We start from the raw sequence: 18143 nt of genomic DNA on the forward strand, positions 1-18143 counted from the left end.
TCTTTAAGAGGCTTCTCCGTCCTCCATTCATTACCTGTATTAATGGCACCTGTTTGAACTCGTTAACAGTATAAAAGACACCTGCCCACAACCTTAAACAGTCACACTCCAAACTCCACTATGGTGAAGACCAAAGAGCTGTCAAAGGACACCAGAAACAAATTTGTAGACCTGCACCAGGCTGGGAAGACTGAATGTGCAATAGGCAAGCAGCTTGGTGTGACGAAATTTACTGTGGGAGCAATAATCAGAAAATGGGAGACCTACAAGACCACTGCTAATCTCTTTCGAGCATGGGCTCCACGCAAGATCTCAGCACGTGGGGTCAAAACGATCACAAGAACGGTGAGCAAAAATCCCAGAACCACACCGGGGGACCTAGTGAATGACCTGCAGAAAGCTGGGAGCAACGTTACAAAGGCTACCGTCAGTAACACACTACGCCGCCAGGGACTCAGATCTTGCAGTGCCAGACATGTTCCCCTGCTTAAGCCAGTACATATCCGGGCGCGTCTGAAGTTTGCTAGAGAGCATTTGGATGTTCCGGAAGAGTACTGGGAGAATGTCTTATGGTCAGATGAAACCAAACTAGAACTGTTTGGTACAAACACAACTTGTTGTGTTTGGAGGAGAGTGAATGCTGAGTTGCATCCAAATAACACCATACTAACTGTGAAGCATGGGGGTGGCAACATCATGCTTTGGGGCTGTTTCTCTGCAAAGGGACTAGGACGACTGGTCCGTGTACATTAAAGAATGAATGGGGCCATGTATTGTGAGATTTTGAGTGCAAACCTCCTTCCATCATTAAGGGCATTGAAGATGAAATGTGGCTGGGTCTTTCAGCATGACAATGATCCCAAGCACACTGCCAGGGCAACAAAGGAATGGCTTCGTAAGAAGCATTTCAAGGTCCTGGAGTGGCCTAGCCAGTCTCCAGATCTCAACCCCATAGAAAACCCTTGGAGGGAGTTGAAAGTCTGTGTTGCCCGCCGACAGCCCCAAAACATCACTGCTCTAGAGGAGATCTGCATGGAGGAATGGGCCAACATACCAGCAACAGTGTGTGCCAACCTTGTGAAGACAGAAAACGTTTGACCTCTGTCATTGCCAACAAAGGATATATAACAAAGTATTGAGATGAACTTTTGTTATTGACCAAATACTTATTTTCCACCATTACTTGCAAATAAATTCTCTAAAAATCAGACAATGTGATTTTCTGATTTTTTTTATTTTTTTGTTCTCATTTTGTCTCTCATAGTTGAGGTCTACCTATGATGTCTCTGTATGGAGAGTCTTTAAATAACTGACCAACTGACTAATAACTGACATTCTTATACCAAATGTGTAAAGTTTCATATTAAAGCGAAAATTATGTATTCAAATCACTGTTCTTGCACGCCTGCACATACCGGTACAACTAGTTCATCACACAACTGAAACAAAGGAAGCAGCTTTACAAGTCAGTGTCTGTAATCCTGTTCTTCCCGCGCTGCCCAATTGGCTCCTTCTGTTTGACCCGCCTCATTCTATGAAGAGTTTAATCTTTATTGGGACAAATCTTACCTTCCTACTCTATGAGGGACTGGCAGTATTCCGCTGCCAGCGCAGGGTGTGGCTAATGGTTCATCCTCTCAAGTAGTCGTCTTGTGAGTGCAAGCTGTGAGTGTCCAACCAATCCCAGCGCAAAGGGGCGTGGGTTTTCCCAAATACGGGCGAGGAAAAAAAAACAAGTAACTCGGGAGAGACGCGAACTCAAAGCAGTTAAACGTACGTGGACGGTTCCACATATACGAAGCATTAAATACCACACTACGCACGGATAGAAGTTAGGCGAAACGTTAGCAAAAGAATGGAGTTTTTTTCCATGCTGGATAAAGTCTGTAAATGAACAAAGGCGGAACACGGATTCGGAGTTTGTTCATCTCCAAGAGACTACACTAGCTATATGTGTTCGGTAAGTTGAGTAAATTGTCTTTACAACAACGCAGAGGTGAAATAGAAAACGCTGTACATGTCTATACGTTTCTCGTAAGTACAAGAGCAACCGACTACAGACACAAACCAGCATAAACAGCTGTAAATTCTACAAGAAATAAGTAGTCTTTATATCTTCTTATCTGCACGGTTGGTCCGGTCACACGTAACACTTCACAAATTATAAAAGAGAAAAACTAACTGATGAATACGCCAAAACTACGCCAAAGAATGTTTTGAGTTAATGTAGCTAACTTAAGAAACATAATCGACGCGAACAGCTCAGAAGAATCTGGACTGTGGTGAAATGAGCCGAATAGGTTATTATTGCGTGCAAAACAGAAAGTTCAGTCCAGTGTGAGTGCTAGAACTGCTTACATGTTTGTCCTAGGAAATTAAGCTGGATAGTAACCAGTGGTAGTATTTTTTCATTAAGCCTAAATCGAACCAAAGCTCCAGTGCTGTTTTACACCCGATTAGACCCACAGACTTTAGCAATGTATATACGCTCAAGAAAAGGGCTTTCACTTGAACTGCCCAGAGGTAGTGTGGTGGCTTGAAGGCAAATCGTTTCCGTCTTTGATTATTTTAGAGTTTAAGATCTTTTGGATTTCGCAGCAGACGACGTTGCAGAGCAAGAAAAGCACCAGTTGACTTTTACTAAATAAAGTCGTTCTCACATTTCGTTAAATCACCCTGATTTAGTAATAACTGGTGGAAAGGCTAAGGAAAACGGGTCTGAATTATTATCTGAATATATTATTATCTGCTCCGGTTTAATATGGCATTTGTGCACAAGTAATTCAGGATATAATTCAAGAACTCAAGAATTAACACTCTGGCCTAGACAGAACAGGGGTAAGCTTGGCACACATGCGTGAGGTCTTTACACTAAGCCATAATTAAGCCCTGCAAAAATCCTTCATTCATCACCATTGCTACTGTTTATAGACGAGACTTCAATTTGTAGACTAAAAAGCCTTCGTTTTAAATGGGCTTTTGAATATGAGAACATATTTTCTTTAAAATATGAAGCAAATTATAGACACTCTTTCATTCATGACATTTTTGCAGAATTGCAGAAATAGAACGAATAGACATTAAATTAAATGGAAAAATGAGTAGAATACTATCGTTAGGGGATATCAACAAAGCTGTACCTGTGTTTATATTATTAAGTTCTTGTACCAATAAACAGGGTTGTATAGTAAGGCAGTATTTGGAGGTCATGAAAAGAAGGATCCAAAGAGAAGTACACAAATATTTTTGTGATTGTGTCTGACAGATGGGACTGAAAGCTGGGAGGTAGTCGAAGGCCTGCTTTGACCAACAAGGTTGGGCATGGCAGTATTTGTACTTTCTAACACCTCAAGACTGAGTTTGACCTGGATCGCACAAAGGTATTAATAAGACACATCCTATTGATTAACCTTAACTCTGCTAATACCCAGAACATCAATACCAAAATACATTTGACATTTGACTGTGACTTTGTCACAGTGGTACTTTAACCTCCACTGGATCTGCACTGCACTGCATAAATCCAGTGGCATCGAAAGCAACATTTATATATAATGAGTGGCATCATAAACTGTTGCCAGAATACTTTTTTCCAAACCACAGCTGGTCAAGGAGATGAAAAGGAGTGATGAAGAACTCTCAGAACAAAGCATGTGGCAAATAAAGCTTCACTGCCAGATTTCCATCCAGTAGATGTAAGGAAGAATAACATCCCACTGATATTCCACCTACTGCCCTGTCTAAACACCATCAATTCAAAAGAACAACAAGACGGGACACTTTTTTTTGTTGCTAAACAGACTGTTCAAACACACCCACAAAGACTGCCAAGGCAACAGGGCAATCTTAAAATGCTTTATTGAAGACTGCTGGTCCCATCTACCATTTCTTACTTCAGTGACAAACAGTAGCTTGTTTCTAAATAAGGCAAGGGAAATATTCATGTGTCACAATTACATTGGTTTTGAAAATGTGTGCATACATATGATAGATACAAGTTGGTATGTCAGTATGAACCATATTTAATGTGTTTGTGGTGATGTTCAAAGCCTTTTATATATGAGCCCTGTAACAGCAGTCAGGTGTTTCTCCAGGTGTCCAGGTCTCACTGTCCCTCTGCTTTTCTGGGAGGTGCTCTTAAATCAACCCACTGCTTTCAAAGACACATAAAGCCATGCTGACCAAGCAATGTGTGTAGGCAAACCCCAGCCTGGTCCCTGCCAAACCAAATTGAAGAAGAGCTTAAGAAATGATGCCAAACGATGCATTCAGAAGAACCACTTCAAAAAGCCTGCCTAAATACATACACACGCGCACACATGCAGTGGCCACAAGGCAAACCTTAAATAATTTCTGTCTTACTTGCCTTTTTTGTCTGTCCAACATACATCCTTCAAAGTTTTCACCCATTTTTATTCTCTCTGTCTCTAGCCTTCCCCCAGGTTTGGGAAAGTATGAATCTGATGAAAAATGGCATTTTAACTAACCCATTTCCCCTCTGAAAAAGAGAGAGAGCAAGCAAAAGCAGAGGGAGTGAGCACATCCCTGAAAACCACCACAAATTGCAGTGTTTCAGCCAAGCAGTAGAAAAAAAAAGAAAAAGAAAAATAGGCTTTTAATTTAAAGATTGTAATTACCCCCTGACTGAACTGTAATTGGGGAAATGAGGCCTGAACTGGAGGAGGCAGAGAGCAGCTCCAGAGTAAATATGCAACCACGCTCATAGCTGTGTTTGACCACAGCCTTGAACTCCACACAAGGTCAAATGCTTAACTGACTAATGCAAAGTCAGCAAAAGAAACTTCACTCAAAAATTGATTAGGAGATAAGGAAAAAGTAAATGTAATTTTAAGACCTCATGTTATTGTGGTACATGTATACTGGATTTTGATTTAAGCAGAAACTAGACAGACTTTAGTGTGTGCACCTGGTATGCTCAAAGTAATGGCATGTGCTAAAACTGACCCAAGCATAATGAAGCTTGGGTCAAAATAATATAAGACTACAAATATACACAACACAACTAGAACACCCCATAAAACATTTTTAAACATATTGATATTTAATCTTCATTTTAACAACATTGAGAGAGCAATAGTGGTAATGTAACAAAAAATAGATAAAATGGAAGAAATGCCTTTCTAAAATGTAATTAGTAGACGGTAGGACACCCCTAATGTATTACTTCTTAAAATTCCTAAAATTAGAGTCAGGTGCAGCACATCAGCTGCAGATGTTTAGAACATGGTTAGAGAGGATTTTGATCTTATTTAATGAAAAAACATAACCAGAAAAATGAATTTACATTAATTACAACTTCTAACTAAACAAATGAAATGAAATGGAAGGAAGGAAGGAAGGAAGCTTTTTAAAATAGTTTATATTACCTCCATCTCTCAATATTGTTAAAATGAAGAAGGCTTTCTGCTAGATGTTGGCATTGCACACACATACACACACACACACCTAAATAATTTAATTTAATAATTATTACCGATTTTATTGGTTCTGATGTGTTTTCGTAACTACATGCTGTCATCTTCCACTGATTTAAATTATGATTTGTATTAATAAAGGTAGATGCACAAACATACAGTATGAGTCACAAACTGACTTGGGAATCAGACAAATACGCACATACATAAGCATGCAACAAGAGACTCTGACAGGCACGCGCAACGCATACACACTCCAACACCTCCAAGCTGATAGTGTAAGACTGGGAGCTTACAAAACGGAGCTGTTACACGGCATTCCAACTTTAAGCTGTACGTGTGCGTGCGTGTGGGCATGTGTGTGTGCACATTCCAGAATCTCTTTTTCATTCTTGCCACACATTTACATGCAAACTCTTTCAAACAGTGAAGACATCTGCCCCCTGCTAGCATATTATGACAACCTTCATTTTACTGTCAAAAAGCCTGCCGCTACCACTCTGTTCTGGTACACCCTGACAGTAAATTTAAATCAATAGTGTACCTACAGTGTATTTATAATGAGTGGAAATATATTACACAGTAATTGCATTCTTGCATATTTGTGTAAGATTTTCATGTCATTGTGTCTTGCAAATCTTGCACACACAGACACACACACTGTTGCAAATTAAAAGCCTGTATGATGCTTTCTAATTAACCACCACTATCCTCTTTCAGAAGCAGCAGGAGCATCTAAGACAACCAGTACAGGGAAAGAAGGAAGAGGAAGCATCTTGTCCACCCAGGTGAGTTTTTTTCATGAACCTGTCATTTATCTAGACCGAGCATCCGTTTATCCAAGTGCCACAACATGACCATAAATTCTCTGGTGAATGAAAACAACAGTCAGTTTGAATAGGTATGGTGGAATAATATTGATGAATAATTCTTTATACCAAAAAAAAAAAAAAAACCCCAATGGTCTAATAAAAAATAAAATAATTGAATGAAGCAGCATCTTACAGTGGCGAATGCTGGTACACATGGATGAGAAATAGAATATGTATTAAGTAAGAGATAATAAAATAAAAATAAAATAATACTACACCAGAAGTTGTACACTTGGAAGAAAAACTAAGTGAAACTCTGGAACCACTGATTACTAAAATGGGGTCTGATCGTTATGTAAGTCACAATATTATACATAAACAGCAGTACTTTATTGTACGCATTAAGGGGAACATCCACATTGCGTGCTAGGAAACGTTAGCGAACACAAGGAAGAACCCAAATTTTCTGTATTGCCAACCACTCTATAGTTGAGTTACTCTTGGACTAAACAAAATGCCCACTACTAAATTTGTAGGCCATTTGTAGCCTTTTCCAGGTTAATGCATTTCTATATCACTTTTTCTCAAGTCTTCTGAACATTGATTGCATTGAGACATTGTTCAGTCAATAATCAGATCTTCTGTGGCTTTATTTAATGGGCAAAGCACCTGTGAACACCACACTTTCAACCTAATCTCCATAATTGAAACACATGACATCACTGACACAGAAGTAACTTTTTCTAGTGTACTGTGGATGTTTTAAATAAGTTTAATAAAAGACATAAGTGTTTGTGGGTTTTCAGTTTAGTTGGATTGTATTTGTCTAAGATTGTGGCTTAACTCCCCAAAAAATTAAACCCATTTTTTCCCTATTATTATGAATATCTTACATTCATACTGAAAGCCCCAAATCATGTCCACAAAAAATGTGTAACAGTTCTTCCCACTTCATTTACCTCATACTGTATATTTATTTTGCTTGATTGCAGTGCATTCAAGAACAGAGTGAATAATGCTTCATTTGTAGAGTTAGAAAACAATCTTTAGCAGACAGGTTAATACATATTTAGTATGCCAGATGTGAACATGCATGTGTCCTAAATACTGACAGGTAAACTTCAGATATTCAGATATCACAGATATTGGGTAACACAGGGTTAATCTTTGGTTAGACCTGTCTCTCTCTCTGGCCTTGGTGTGGCCTAGGGTCTGTGTGGTGTGCCTTCATGTGTTTTTTTTATTTATTTATTTATTTTTCTTTTTCAGGTCAGGCCCTTGAGCACTTTGTGGTGGCTGAGGTCGTCTGTATGTGTTTTGTCCACTGTTGTAGTGCATATGCCTTTACAAGGACCATAAAGGGTAAGCTAAATGCTTCCTCTTAATTCTCCTCGCTGCTGCTCTGGCAGGCAGTAGACCATAGTTTGAGGCCAGAGCATGCACCACTGAACTCGCTAATTGCCTTACGTCTCTTCCAACCCCTTAAACTCACCCAATGGACCAGACGTTGAAGGAAAATTAGAGTATGCTGCATTTAACGTGTGTGTGTATTCTGGGGGTGGGGTCATGGGTCAGTGGACAGTGACACATTTTTTGTAATTGTGCCCAAGTACACTACCACAGTGGATTTGCAATGAAGCAGTCTCAAACGTAACTGAACAAACTAACAATTATAAACAGAAGGGTTATTTTTAATATTTGGATGCAATCCTGTCAGTCAGTCCAGGTCTGAAGTCTGGAAACTCATGGACATCAACAAATGCCATTAAGATGCTTAGCCAGGCCTTTACTGAGGCCGTCAGAAGTTATTTGCAGTTATCCTGCCATCAGTTTTGTTTTTTAGTGAGTGGAAAGGCATCCAATTTGGACACTTAAGAACAGCATTTCTCTTCCTAAAGGAAGCTTTGGGGTTACTTTCTCAGTATGTTTTAAGTCTCTGCCTATCCAAGTGAAGCGCTGTGTTATCAGATTTGCAGCATTTAACTCCTAAAGGTTCTGCTAGCTCTCTGATAGGGCTGTTTTTTCAGCCTAATGATAGCCTTTTTTCAACTATTTGGACTGCATATTGAGTGCTCCCATAAACAGCTGCCAAATCCTAACTCAACTCTTGGAATCAACTCCAGGCCTCTTATCTTTTTAAGTTGTCATGAAATTATGATAGATAAGGTCACAGCCATTAAATCAGGACAACCATGCGTATCAGTCAGTTGTCCAATCACTTTATAGCCTGTAAAAATGAAGAGACTATGTAAACAATGCCTATAATTCTTAAATAGTTAATGCAATTGTTTAAACCCCTTAAAATAAGCTAGAAGTCAATTACATATTGACTGCTTCATTCCTATCCATTGTGCTGGTGAAGTTTTGTATTTACACAAAATGTTCTGTATTAGTAGGACATATGTGATGATGATTCACTGCAGTCCAATGGAGTTAAAATATATGTGGGCCTGCTGGGTCAGCACACTTATGATTGGATCACGTGTATTTGTTGTGCCGTTTAAAGTGGCAAAGGGATGTGTAAAGCAGCAGGCAAGAAGGCTGTATACAACACGGTTTATGTACCTTGCAATACTGAGCATACGTCTTGTCTATGAACAGGTCTGAGGCAATATTTTAAACCAGACAGACAGATCTCAGCACAGGCAGATGCCCTCATGGTATACAGCAACTGGCTCTATAGCTCAAGACTTGATGCAAGGGCTGGCTGACTGAGCTGACTTTTGACTTCTGACCAACAAGGAGCAAGTGGCCAAGCAATGCATGCTATAAACGATTGTGTTGTTCTGTTTAGCTTTTATGTGTGCAAAATTGCACGTGTGGGGTTTATGACAAATGCCTCTAGGGTTGTATGACTTAAAATATCTTCAGTGAAATAACATTGGAACAAAAAACATAGGAGTCAGTAAAAGAGATATGCTACAAATGGCTAGTCGCCACCAAACCACACTAAATAATCAGCAAGAATAAGGAAAAATGCAGCCTCAGAACAAATGTAAAAAACATCTTGTGACAATCGCAAGTTTCTATTTCTAAGTGAGCTTTTTAAACATGCCTTAAGCTCAAATTCATTTTTACAAAACATGTATAACTGACATATTGGGCCTGCTGGCTTTAACAGTCAACACAGATAAGAAAAGGAGATGTGGCAGATGTGAGGCATTTCTGGATTCCAGTCATTCTTGCCTCTCTGTTTGCATGCCACATGATAAATGTGTTTGGATGGAATAGTAAGAGTGTAAAATGTTTACCTGCAGCAAAGCGAGGCAGTGTTGCAGTTCAATTGAATGATCTGTATGCTTAAATGAGGCTTTTCGGTCATGGTTAGAACATGTCAAATGGAAGCCATGAAGGTGTAGAATTTGTAACATGTGACAGAATGTAAAAACCTGATGAAGGGAAGGTATGTTCCATTATTTTAAGCTACCCTCATAAACCAGGAATATGCTAACATATTTCTGGAATGGGCTATAGCGATGTCAATCCTTCTTTAAAAAAACAAACAAAAGGGGAACATGAGAAGAGCAAGGCTAACAAGGCTGAAGTATGCAACTCTTTACATATCTGAGTGCCAAAACAGGTTTAGCCAGTTCAAACGCATGCTCACAGATACTGATGAAGCACATGCAATAGAATGATACGTTGAATGATACAGCAAACAAACAGACAAAGCACACACACACACACACACACACACTCAACCATGTTAGAGCAAGAGGCCATACTAGAAATTCAGACCGAATGTCCAACTGTACAAAACTTTAAAATTCCAGGATGGTCGCAGTCTCTCTATACTGGCCCTTGCGCCATCTTTGCTGCTTGTCGGTATTTACTGTTTGGCCGTTCTCTCCATCTTTCCGCTTTTGTTTAAGCCCTCACAGTTGGAGCAGCTTGGGACCCTGCATTGAGCTTTGACGCTCCTCTTTTCTTTCTCTTCAGTTACTGCGCTCCAACCAAGACAGTCAGTTATGTCATCCTTCTGTACAGAATAAACAGCTCCTTGTGGGCCCTCGGCTCATAGTTCAACCTAAATTAACCATTTTAAATTGTCCTGTCCTTAATGTTAACTAATCATCAATTAGATGAAAGAGACAGATTTGAGAGAAAGAGACTGACGGACAGACACACACATCTCCTTATACAGTTTCTGATTAACTGGTGAGAGATGCCAGACAGATCAAAACAGAGCTGCTTAGGCTGAAGGGTAACTTGGAGAGACCCATGGGATCATGTCCCTCTTAGCTTGGTTACCTCTGACCGACAATGCTTCCAATCAAAGTTTTGATGCAAGACAACATTAACTTGTTTAAAAGTGGTGACTGACATGTTGGAGAGAAGGGGGGGGCATGATGAGAGGTTTGTGTTAGAAATCCGCAGCCAATCCCTCGGTCTTCATTACTGCAGACTAAATGCAGATAGACCCACGCTGATGGACACAGCAAGACCATCCTGTCCGTGTGTGTGAATGTGTGTGTGTGTCTCTCTTTCTCAACGTCGCAACGTCTAGCCAACGTCTACCCAAAGCCCCAAAGCTCTTTAGGAGTACAACATGTAGACATCTGCAGGCCCCCCTTTATTTTCTCTACTCAACTCTCCCATAATTTCTGAATCAGTGTATTAGCCAGAACAAGAGGGTTAGCACACACACGTTTGTGTCCCCAGAGGATGTAAAATGCTTAAAGCAGCTTCCTGCAAAACCCTACTTGGATGTACCTGCAGCAAACAAGGCCCCTTGATCTCTGTGTTGTTGGCTGGACACGGGCTGAACAAAAGGGGAGACTAGGTTCGGTTCCAGACAATAAACAAAACTACAGACATGCCTCTTGACATTCAGGGTGGGTGTGTTGGGGGTTAGACAACTAAATACACTCTATGCTTTGTTGCTTTGGTCTTATGTTCCTTTACAAGCAGGTCAACTGGGCTGATAAGCTGATATGGTTATCTGCAATGCTGCAAAGACATGTCAATGCATGACAATGCATCTCTAATAGTTACATACATTACAAAGACAAATATAGGTGGATTAATAAAGAAGAAAATAAAAAGATGAATCTCCCACCACTACAAAATATCAACTGTGTGACAAGGGGGAGAGAGTTAGTTAAGTTATTTCTCTTGACAATCTATAGCAGTATTAGGTCTGTCAGTGCTTGGGTCTTCTCTAAAAAGCCTCTGCTTTAACAGCGCTACCCAACACAAAATGTTCAGCATGAAGTTGTGGCTGCAGTTATCAACACACCTCTGTTTTTGACATGTAGCTTATTTTTAGTAACCATAGAAACAGCCAATTAAGATATACATATAGGTGAGATTATGCATAATAATGGCAAATATCCTGCCTCTTTAGGGCCTAAATGTTCTGAAAATCTCAGAAAACAAATTCATCCATATCATCCATTGACTGTGTGGTTTATGTGTAGAATCGCTATTGAAGCCACATTATTTATGAACATAGCAAGTTTAATTTAAATTTAAAAAGTTTAATTAATTTTATTAATGATTTTTTTTTACTATTTAGCCTCAAATCAGGCTGTTCCACCTTTGATTGCTGATTAAAGGAGCAAAGCCTTGTCCCTCTTTCAATTCTTACCCTTACATTACTGCTCATGAAAGAGGTCAACAACTCATAAAGTAGCACTCTACTATGCTCATTCAAAAAGCCTTATTCTTGAACAGACATGACGGCACTTGGCTCTACAAAAAGACAATGGTCAAAAGTCAATTGAATTCAGTTGCACACATTCCCACGGTGCTCAAAAAGCCAAACACCATGGGACAACAATGACCCGCGACCATACAAGGCTAACAGACCATACTGTGTCCTAAGAGTTGTGTTATCTACAAATCTCTGCTTGCAATAAACCTACTAATTAGGTTTTCAGTGATTCATAGACAGTTTACCACTGATCAGTGATTCCTTGTGTGTGCCTAGTGATGTCTTTGGTTTGAGTGGGGATCAGAATAGCTTGTTTTATATAGGACTTGTGCACATTTCCCTTTTTCTTGTCATGACCCCATATAGGAGTAAGATCTTTGTAAGATCTGAGCCTTATTGCAAGGAGGGAAGAGAGCATGAAGTTATGCTCTGTCTATCATGTCCCTTTTGAGCTAGCCTCTGTCTGATCTTTTCCTGCTTATATGATCACTTTCTAAGTCATGGCATTCATTTAGGCATGTTTTATATTTCCATGCTGCAGAGTAGCATCATTAAATGATAGTTGGCAAATAGACCAGAACATTGCATGTGCAGTCACCAGATGCCTTATTTAGGGCAGTAACAGATTGGAACTAAATCTGCTTTCAGAGGATGGAGGTTACGTCACAGCCAGTTAATTAATGCTAACAAAACAAAATGCACTGCTCTTTCATGAAAGTTTTTTTGTGATTCATGGGTGCAGAACATGACTTCCAAAGTTTTCTTATACAAACTTCAAAATGTATTAGTAGAGAGGGAAGAAAATCAGCAATCAAGTGTGTATAACTAACTGCCTTTCAGTTTCACACATTTGAAAATAGGTCTGATGCTTCGCTAACCACTTTAGCAACACATCGCTCATCAACTGTTCAGCGACTGTTCAACCAAGTGGTGTGTTCTTAGGCCATTTACTGATCATATCATTGGTATTTTTGATAAATAAGTAATAAGCAAAAAAAAAAAAAAAAACATAACTGAGAGAGACTCCTCCTCAACTCCTGTGACTGATCCAGTGTTTCATTTTCCTTCCTGATTTGCTAAACCTCACCCACTGTCCTCTTATTTTCTTCCCTTGAAATGTCTGTGTTGAATTGCATACCTAGTCTAAGCTAGTCTTTTTAAACTATACTATTTGCTTTATCAGAAACATCTATTCAGCAGAACGTTTAGGAGATTCTGTTTACTATAGATCCACTATATAGGTGTGTGAATACAGACTATAGCCCATCTGTTGTCATGCACAAGTTATGTCTACGTTTTACATTATTCACCAAAAGCCACATTTGGACCATAGGAACAATGTTGATCAGCTTTTATTTGTGGTGCTGGTATGAGGGTGTCAGGCACCTCAGACAGCAATCTTGAGGTTGTTACAAAAGTACTTTATGTAGCTAATAATGTTGCTATGATTTAACAGGGCTGTACTAGGCTATATATTCTGAGTTTTGCTCATAATTATAAGTATAGTCGACTAGACATCTAATAAATCTACAAGCCCATGCTGTGAGCAGCCCAATGTACCTATTAGTGTGTTGACTGTCCAATATTAGTTTTGTATTTTTCCAAGAGTGATATGTTGAGGCCCAGTCTTATATAAAGATTCCAAAGAGTAGTTAAGTAAAATATTTGTGACAGTATTTTACACTTGTATTCTGCACAAAAACAGTGTTTTTACATTTTACAGCTGAATATTTATTATGCAAATGTTCACTTATGTCACTAACATCTTGAAATTCTCATTTCAGGCTCTAAGGGGTGAGTGTCAGCAGAAACATGAAGCCACTCCTCATTTTGCTGCAGCCGCTGTTCCTCTTCCTCCTCTTACCACATTGTGCATGGACCAGCAACTGCCCGAAAGACTGTACATGTTCAAATCCAGACTCCATTCTTTGTTTCCAGCGCCGGGCTACAACTATGCCCTCTAAAGTGCCTACAGCAACCAAAAATCTCTATGTCTTCCAGAATGGCATTGAGGCCCTATACCAGGAGGACTTCATTGGGCTGCATAACCTAGAAATGCTAGACTTAAGTCAGAACAAGCTGACAGAGTTGCCAGATCATGTGTTTGAGCCTCTCTCTTCCCTACGTAACCTAGATCTTTCATTCAATCAAATCACCCACATTTCCCAAGAAAGCTTTGCTGGACTGGAGTTGTTAGAGAGGTTGTACCTTTATAGCAATGCCATAAAGAGCATCAACCCTGCAGCCTTTGATGGTCTGGAGCATCTACTTGAACTAAAGCTGCAGGGGAACCTACTAACCACATTGCCTGCTCTTAAAATGCCACATTTGCTCCTGTTAGATCTGCGATTTAATAACATCCCTTCACCAGGGCCAAGTGACCTCCAAACACCTAAACTGGAGTCACTGAAACTGTCTGGGCTGGGGCTGAGCAGCCTAAACGAAGAACTTCTGAGTAGTTTAAAAAACATCCATGAGCTGGATATTTCTAACAATCAACTAAACACCTTTCCCTCTGTTCTGCGGAAAATGAAAGGGTTGGTCATACTCAATTTGGCTGGCAATCCCATGGGTCCTCTGAAATGGGAAGACATTGAAAACTTAGCAGAGCTTCAGGAGTTAGACATTAGCAACCTCAGTCTGCAGACCTTGCCTGAAAGCATAAGCCAGCTCTTCCCTCATCTGAAGAAACTTACTGTTGCAGAGAATCCTTTTAACTGCATTTGCACACTGGCTTGGTTTCCCATGTGGCTACGTAATCAAGAAATGCATTTGGGAAGAACAGAGGAGACCCGATGTCATTTTCCACCGCGAAGTGCAGGAAAAGTGCTAGAAAGACTACATCATAACGATTTTGGATGTCCAACAACAACCACCATCACTATCAGCACAGTTAAGACCACATCTCTGGCCCCCCCTCTTATCACCACTTTGCATAGTACAACACACGTCATCCCCCCCTCTAAACCAAGCAATGACCCTTCTACAGAAACTGAGAGATACCTTCCACCTCCAGTCCCAGCTTCTCCCAGCAGCAATAAAGACATAGATCAGAGGACAAGTTTTTGCTCATCCAATATCTGCCTAAATGGAGGCACATGTTTGCTGGACCATCAGGGTCACCTTGAGTGCACTTGTCCTCGTGGGACGTCAGGAAGATACTGTGAGATCGGAGAGAATCCACAGCCATTTGAGGATGTTTCCACAGCAACAGTTATTGTGGTGCCTGAAATCAGTGCACAGACAGTGACAAGCTCATCTATATTGCTGGACCTTCATCGCTACATTGAGGTGCGGCCATATATCCGTGGAGTTCGGCTAACTTACAGAAACCTCTCAGGATTAGATAAACGTCCCAAACAACTGAACATTCCAGCCTCTTATCCAGAATACACTCTGCGTGGACTCAATCCTAATTCCACATACTCAGTGTGTGCAAGTCCCCTGGGTGAACCCAGTGGATTAGACAGTGTATGTACAGAGGCCCAGACATCCAGCCACCAGAACCCTAGTGCACAAGTGGAGGACCCAAAACTGACAACAATGCTTGTGCCAGCAGTGGCTATTCTTCTTCTGTTGGTACTGGTGGCCATTGCTGTTGGTGTAGCTTGCTACATGCACAAGAAACGGGCACATCTTAACTTGGATTGTAACCCTTCTCAAGTGGAACTGGAAGGAGTTAAAGCAGGATTGGATAATGGGGCCCTGCCCCAAAAGCAACAGGATATTATGTTCTCTTCATCTGCAGTGCAGAATAGGGGCTTGGACTATGAGGTGCCACTCATGCAAGAAAAACGTACTGCTAACAACAACATTAACACTTTAAAGCCATCTTACTTTTGATATTTCAGGCTACTTTTGAAAATCTGCATTCTAAGGAAGATATCTCTTAATATTAAAAAAGACCCAAAGAAGGGGCCAAAAACAACTCTTTATTAAAGATAAAGCCAGGTCCAAAGCAAATTTCTGCAATGTTATGATTATCACATTTTTTGTAATCAAATCAATTTTATTATTATTTTTTTAAGTGATCTTGCATTCAACCATAAGGCATTTTGTCCCCAATACAAACACAACGCAGTATGCACTGGGAAGCCTCTAATGGATATGATGAGAGTTTAAAAGATCCAAAAGTGCCTGGGAGAACACATTTTTGTGACTCTTGATTCATTGTGAAGTTTCACATGGGAGACACTCAAATGCTGAAGAATGACTGAACTATTTTGCTTTGTAGCACCAACTGCAACTCAAGTTGTACTTGCTGTGAATACCCAAATATCTACCTTGGAGAAAGAAGATTAGAACTCACTTCAATCACTTAGATTTATGCTTGTGTTGCTTTTGTCTGTGATGCATGAAGTCAACACGTGTACAGTTGCATTGTTTTGTATCTGTTTTACTATGTTGTTTTTGTTTTTTCTACTGTTTAAGTTTTATGTATGACTAGTGTCAGGTCCCCTTCCAGCTTGTGACTAAGTAGATATAAAAATCCTTTAAGATTAAAATTGTGCAACCAAAGCTTTACTCTGCAAATGTCAGAGAGTCTTAAGTAGCTGAAAGTCTGTTCTGAGTTTAAATTAAACCCCCCTTTGACTTTTTTTTTTTTTTGCTTACTCCCCACCCCCACAAAGGAGTTCCAGATAACCAGGATTACTAAAATTACAAAGATAAACCATTGACGGTAATCTTTCATTTAATATTTGTTACATTGTGTATTTTCCCAATGTGAATAAACAATTACTATACTTACCACATCCCCCCTGTTATGGTAATTAGCAGAAATGCATGGCCTCTGAACTAGTCACTTAGCTCAAACTTTCCAATCAGATCTCTTAGCCAGAATGAAAATCTGTACATAAACGGTTAATGTGTGTATCAATATATAAAACGAATAATGAATAGACAACAAACAACAAAAAAAAACTCTGTATTGAATAAATTAACACTTACTGTAGTAAATATAAGACTGGGGATTCTGACTCTGGAAGGGGGTTCAGACACAAGTACTGTAATTTCTTCATAAAGCATTTTTAAGGTGAGAGCTCAAAAAGACAGGAGAGAGACAGTGGGTAGCTGTATTGATTGGCCTCTATGAGGAATTGTATTATTGTTTAAGCACTTGCTCCTTAGTTGGTTAGTTAAAACATTTACAGCAATACCTGTGCTTTGAAATGCACCTTCAGTCTTAAGCTTTAACAAGAAAGAATGTGTCAGTTTTTCAGATTGGTTTCACTTTATTTGGATAATATACTTTAGCCCCCTACAGATGTTTAAACAGCTAAGCAACAAACTATGCAGTGAATTTCGATTGCTACTCAACAGAGGTTTAGGATTATGACCAATGTGATGGTTAGGTTTAGGTTTTGGGTTGAGGTTATGTAAATGTAACAATGTTATATTTAAAGTTAAATATCTACAAAGCATCTAAAGTGCACATCCAAATAAAGTGTTACCTAAAGATATGTTGATCTGTTGGTGTGAACATCCTAACTGGAAACAAGTGTGAATGTTATGAAGCATTGAAAATATTCTTGAATATTTTCGATATTTGTTTTTATTGTTCCCTATTAATTTTGGGAAGTTGTGTTTAGTCATTTTGTTTATATATATATATATATATATATATATATATATATATATATATATATATATATATATATATATATATATATATAATTTTTTTTAAATTACATTGTTAAAAAAAGCATATAAACAACAATTAAAAAAATGACAAAAGAAAAAAAATATTTTTGTAATGTTGTCACTTTGCCCTTTGTTTGTTTGATTGCTTACTCCAGATTCTTTTTTCAACCTATTGCTAAGGCATTGTTCTTAGTAATAAGAATCAGGTGGAGTAATAAAACTGTCCATCACTACCTACCTAGTTCTTCGGAGGGAGCACAAGCTGAGAGTAGTTACACTCTCCAACAAAAAGTTTTTTGAAAACCGCTTTGCTGAGATGGTGGGGAGTCACTTGAGAGAACATTATTGATGCACAATCCATGCAGCATCTGCCAAAGAAAATCTGAGAAAATTAGAAAAAAAAAACAACTAGTTCTAAATCTAATAAGCAATTTTCACAGAATTTGTTGTCCTCAATACAAATGGTGATCTTGTTTAGTACATGTGAAAAGTGTTCATATCTGTGGTTGGCCACCCACATATATTACAGGTGGACAATTGGTAAGAGCTTTACAGAATGTAGTGCAAAGAAAAACACAGTCTCCTTGTAGATTTGGC

At 39.2% G+C, this 18143-nt stretch overlaps 2 protein-coding genes across 5 annotated transcripts in view; one reads left to right on the forward strand and one right to left on the reverse strand.

Moving 5' to 3' along the window:
• coro7 (coronin 7) overlaps nucleotides 1-18143 on the reverse strand; it is an 89807-nt gene that overhangs the window by 17593 nt on the left and 54071 nt on the right. The window lies entirely within an intron of this gene.
• Nucleotides 1759-17488, forward strand: vasnb (vasorin b). 3 transcript variants are annotated; one of them, XM_072693086.1, is made up of 5 exons: nucleotides 1759-1960; nucleotides 3266-3380; nucleotides 6156-6223; nucleotides 7517-7609; nucleotides 13688-17488. In XM_072693086.1, the coding sequence occupies exon 5, from the start codon at nucleotides 13716-13718 to the stop codon at nucleotides 15744-15746; it is 2031 nt and encodes a 676-aa protein (XP_072549187.1). In that variant the 5' UTR covers nucleotides 1759-1960; nucleotides 3266-3380; nucleotides 6156-6223; nucleotides 7517-7609; nucleotides 13688-13715; the 3' UTR covers nucleotides 15747-17488. The 3 variants fall into 3 exon arrangements, with proteins under 3 accessions (XP_072549187.1, XP_072549189.1, XP_072549190.1); XM_072693088.1 differs by lacking the exon at nucleotides 7517-7609; XM_072693089.1 differs by lacking the exon at nucleotides 3266-3380.

This window comes from Salminus brasiliensis, chromosome 12 (genome assembly GCF_030463535.1).
Source record: "Salminus brasiliensis chromosome 12, fSalBra1.hap2, whole genome shotgun sequence".
Classification (NCBI taxonomy): Eukaryota; Metazoa; Chordata; class Actinopteri; order Characiformes; family Bryconidae; genus Salminus; species Salminus brasiliensis.

Coding starts and splice junctions, on each gene's coding strand:
- vasnb (XM_072693086.1), top strand. CDS start 13,716: ATGAAGCCACTCCTCATTTTGCTGCAGCCGCTGTTCCTCTTCCTCCTC.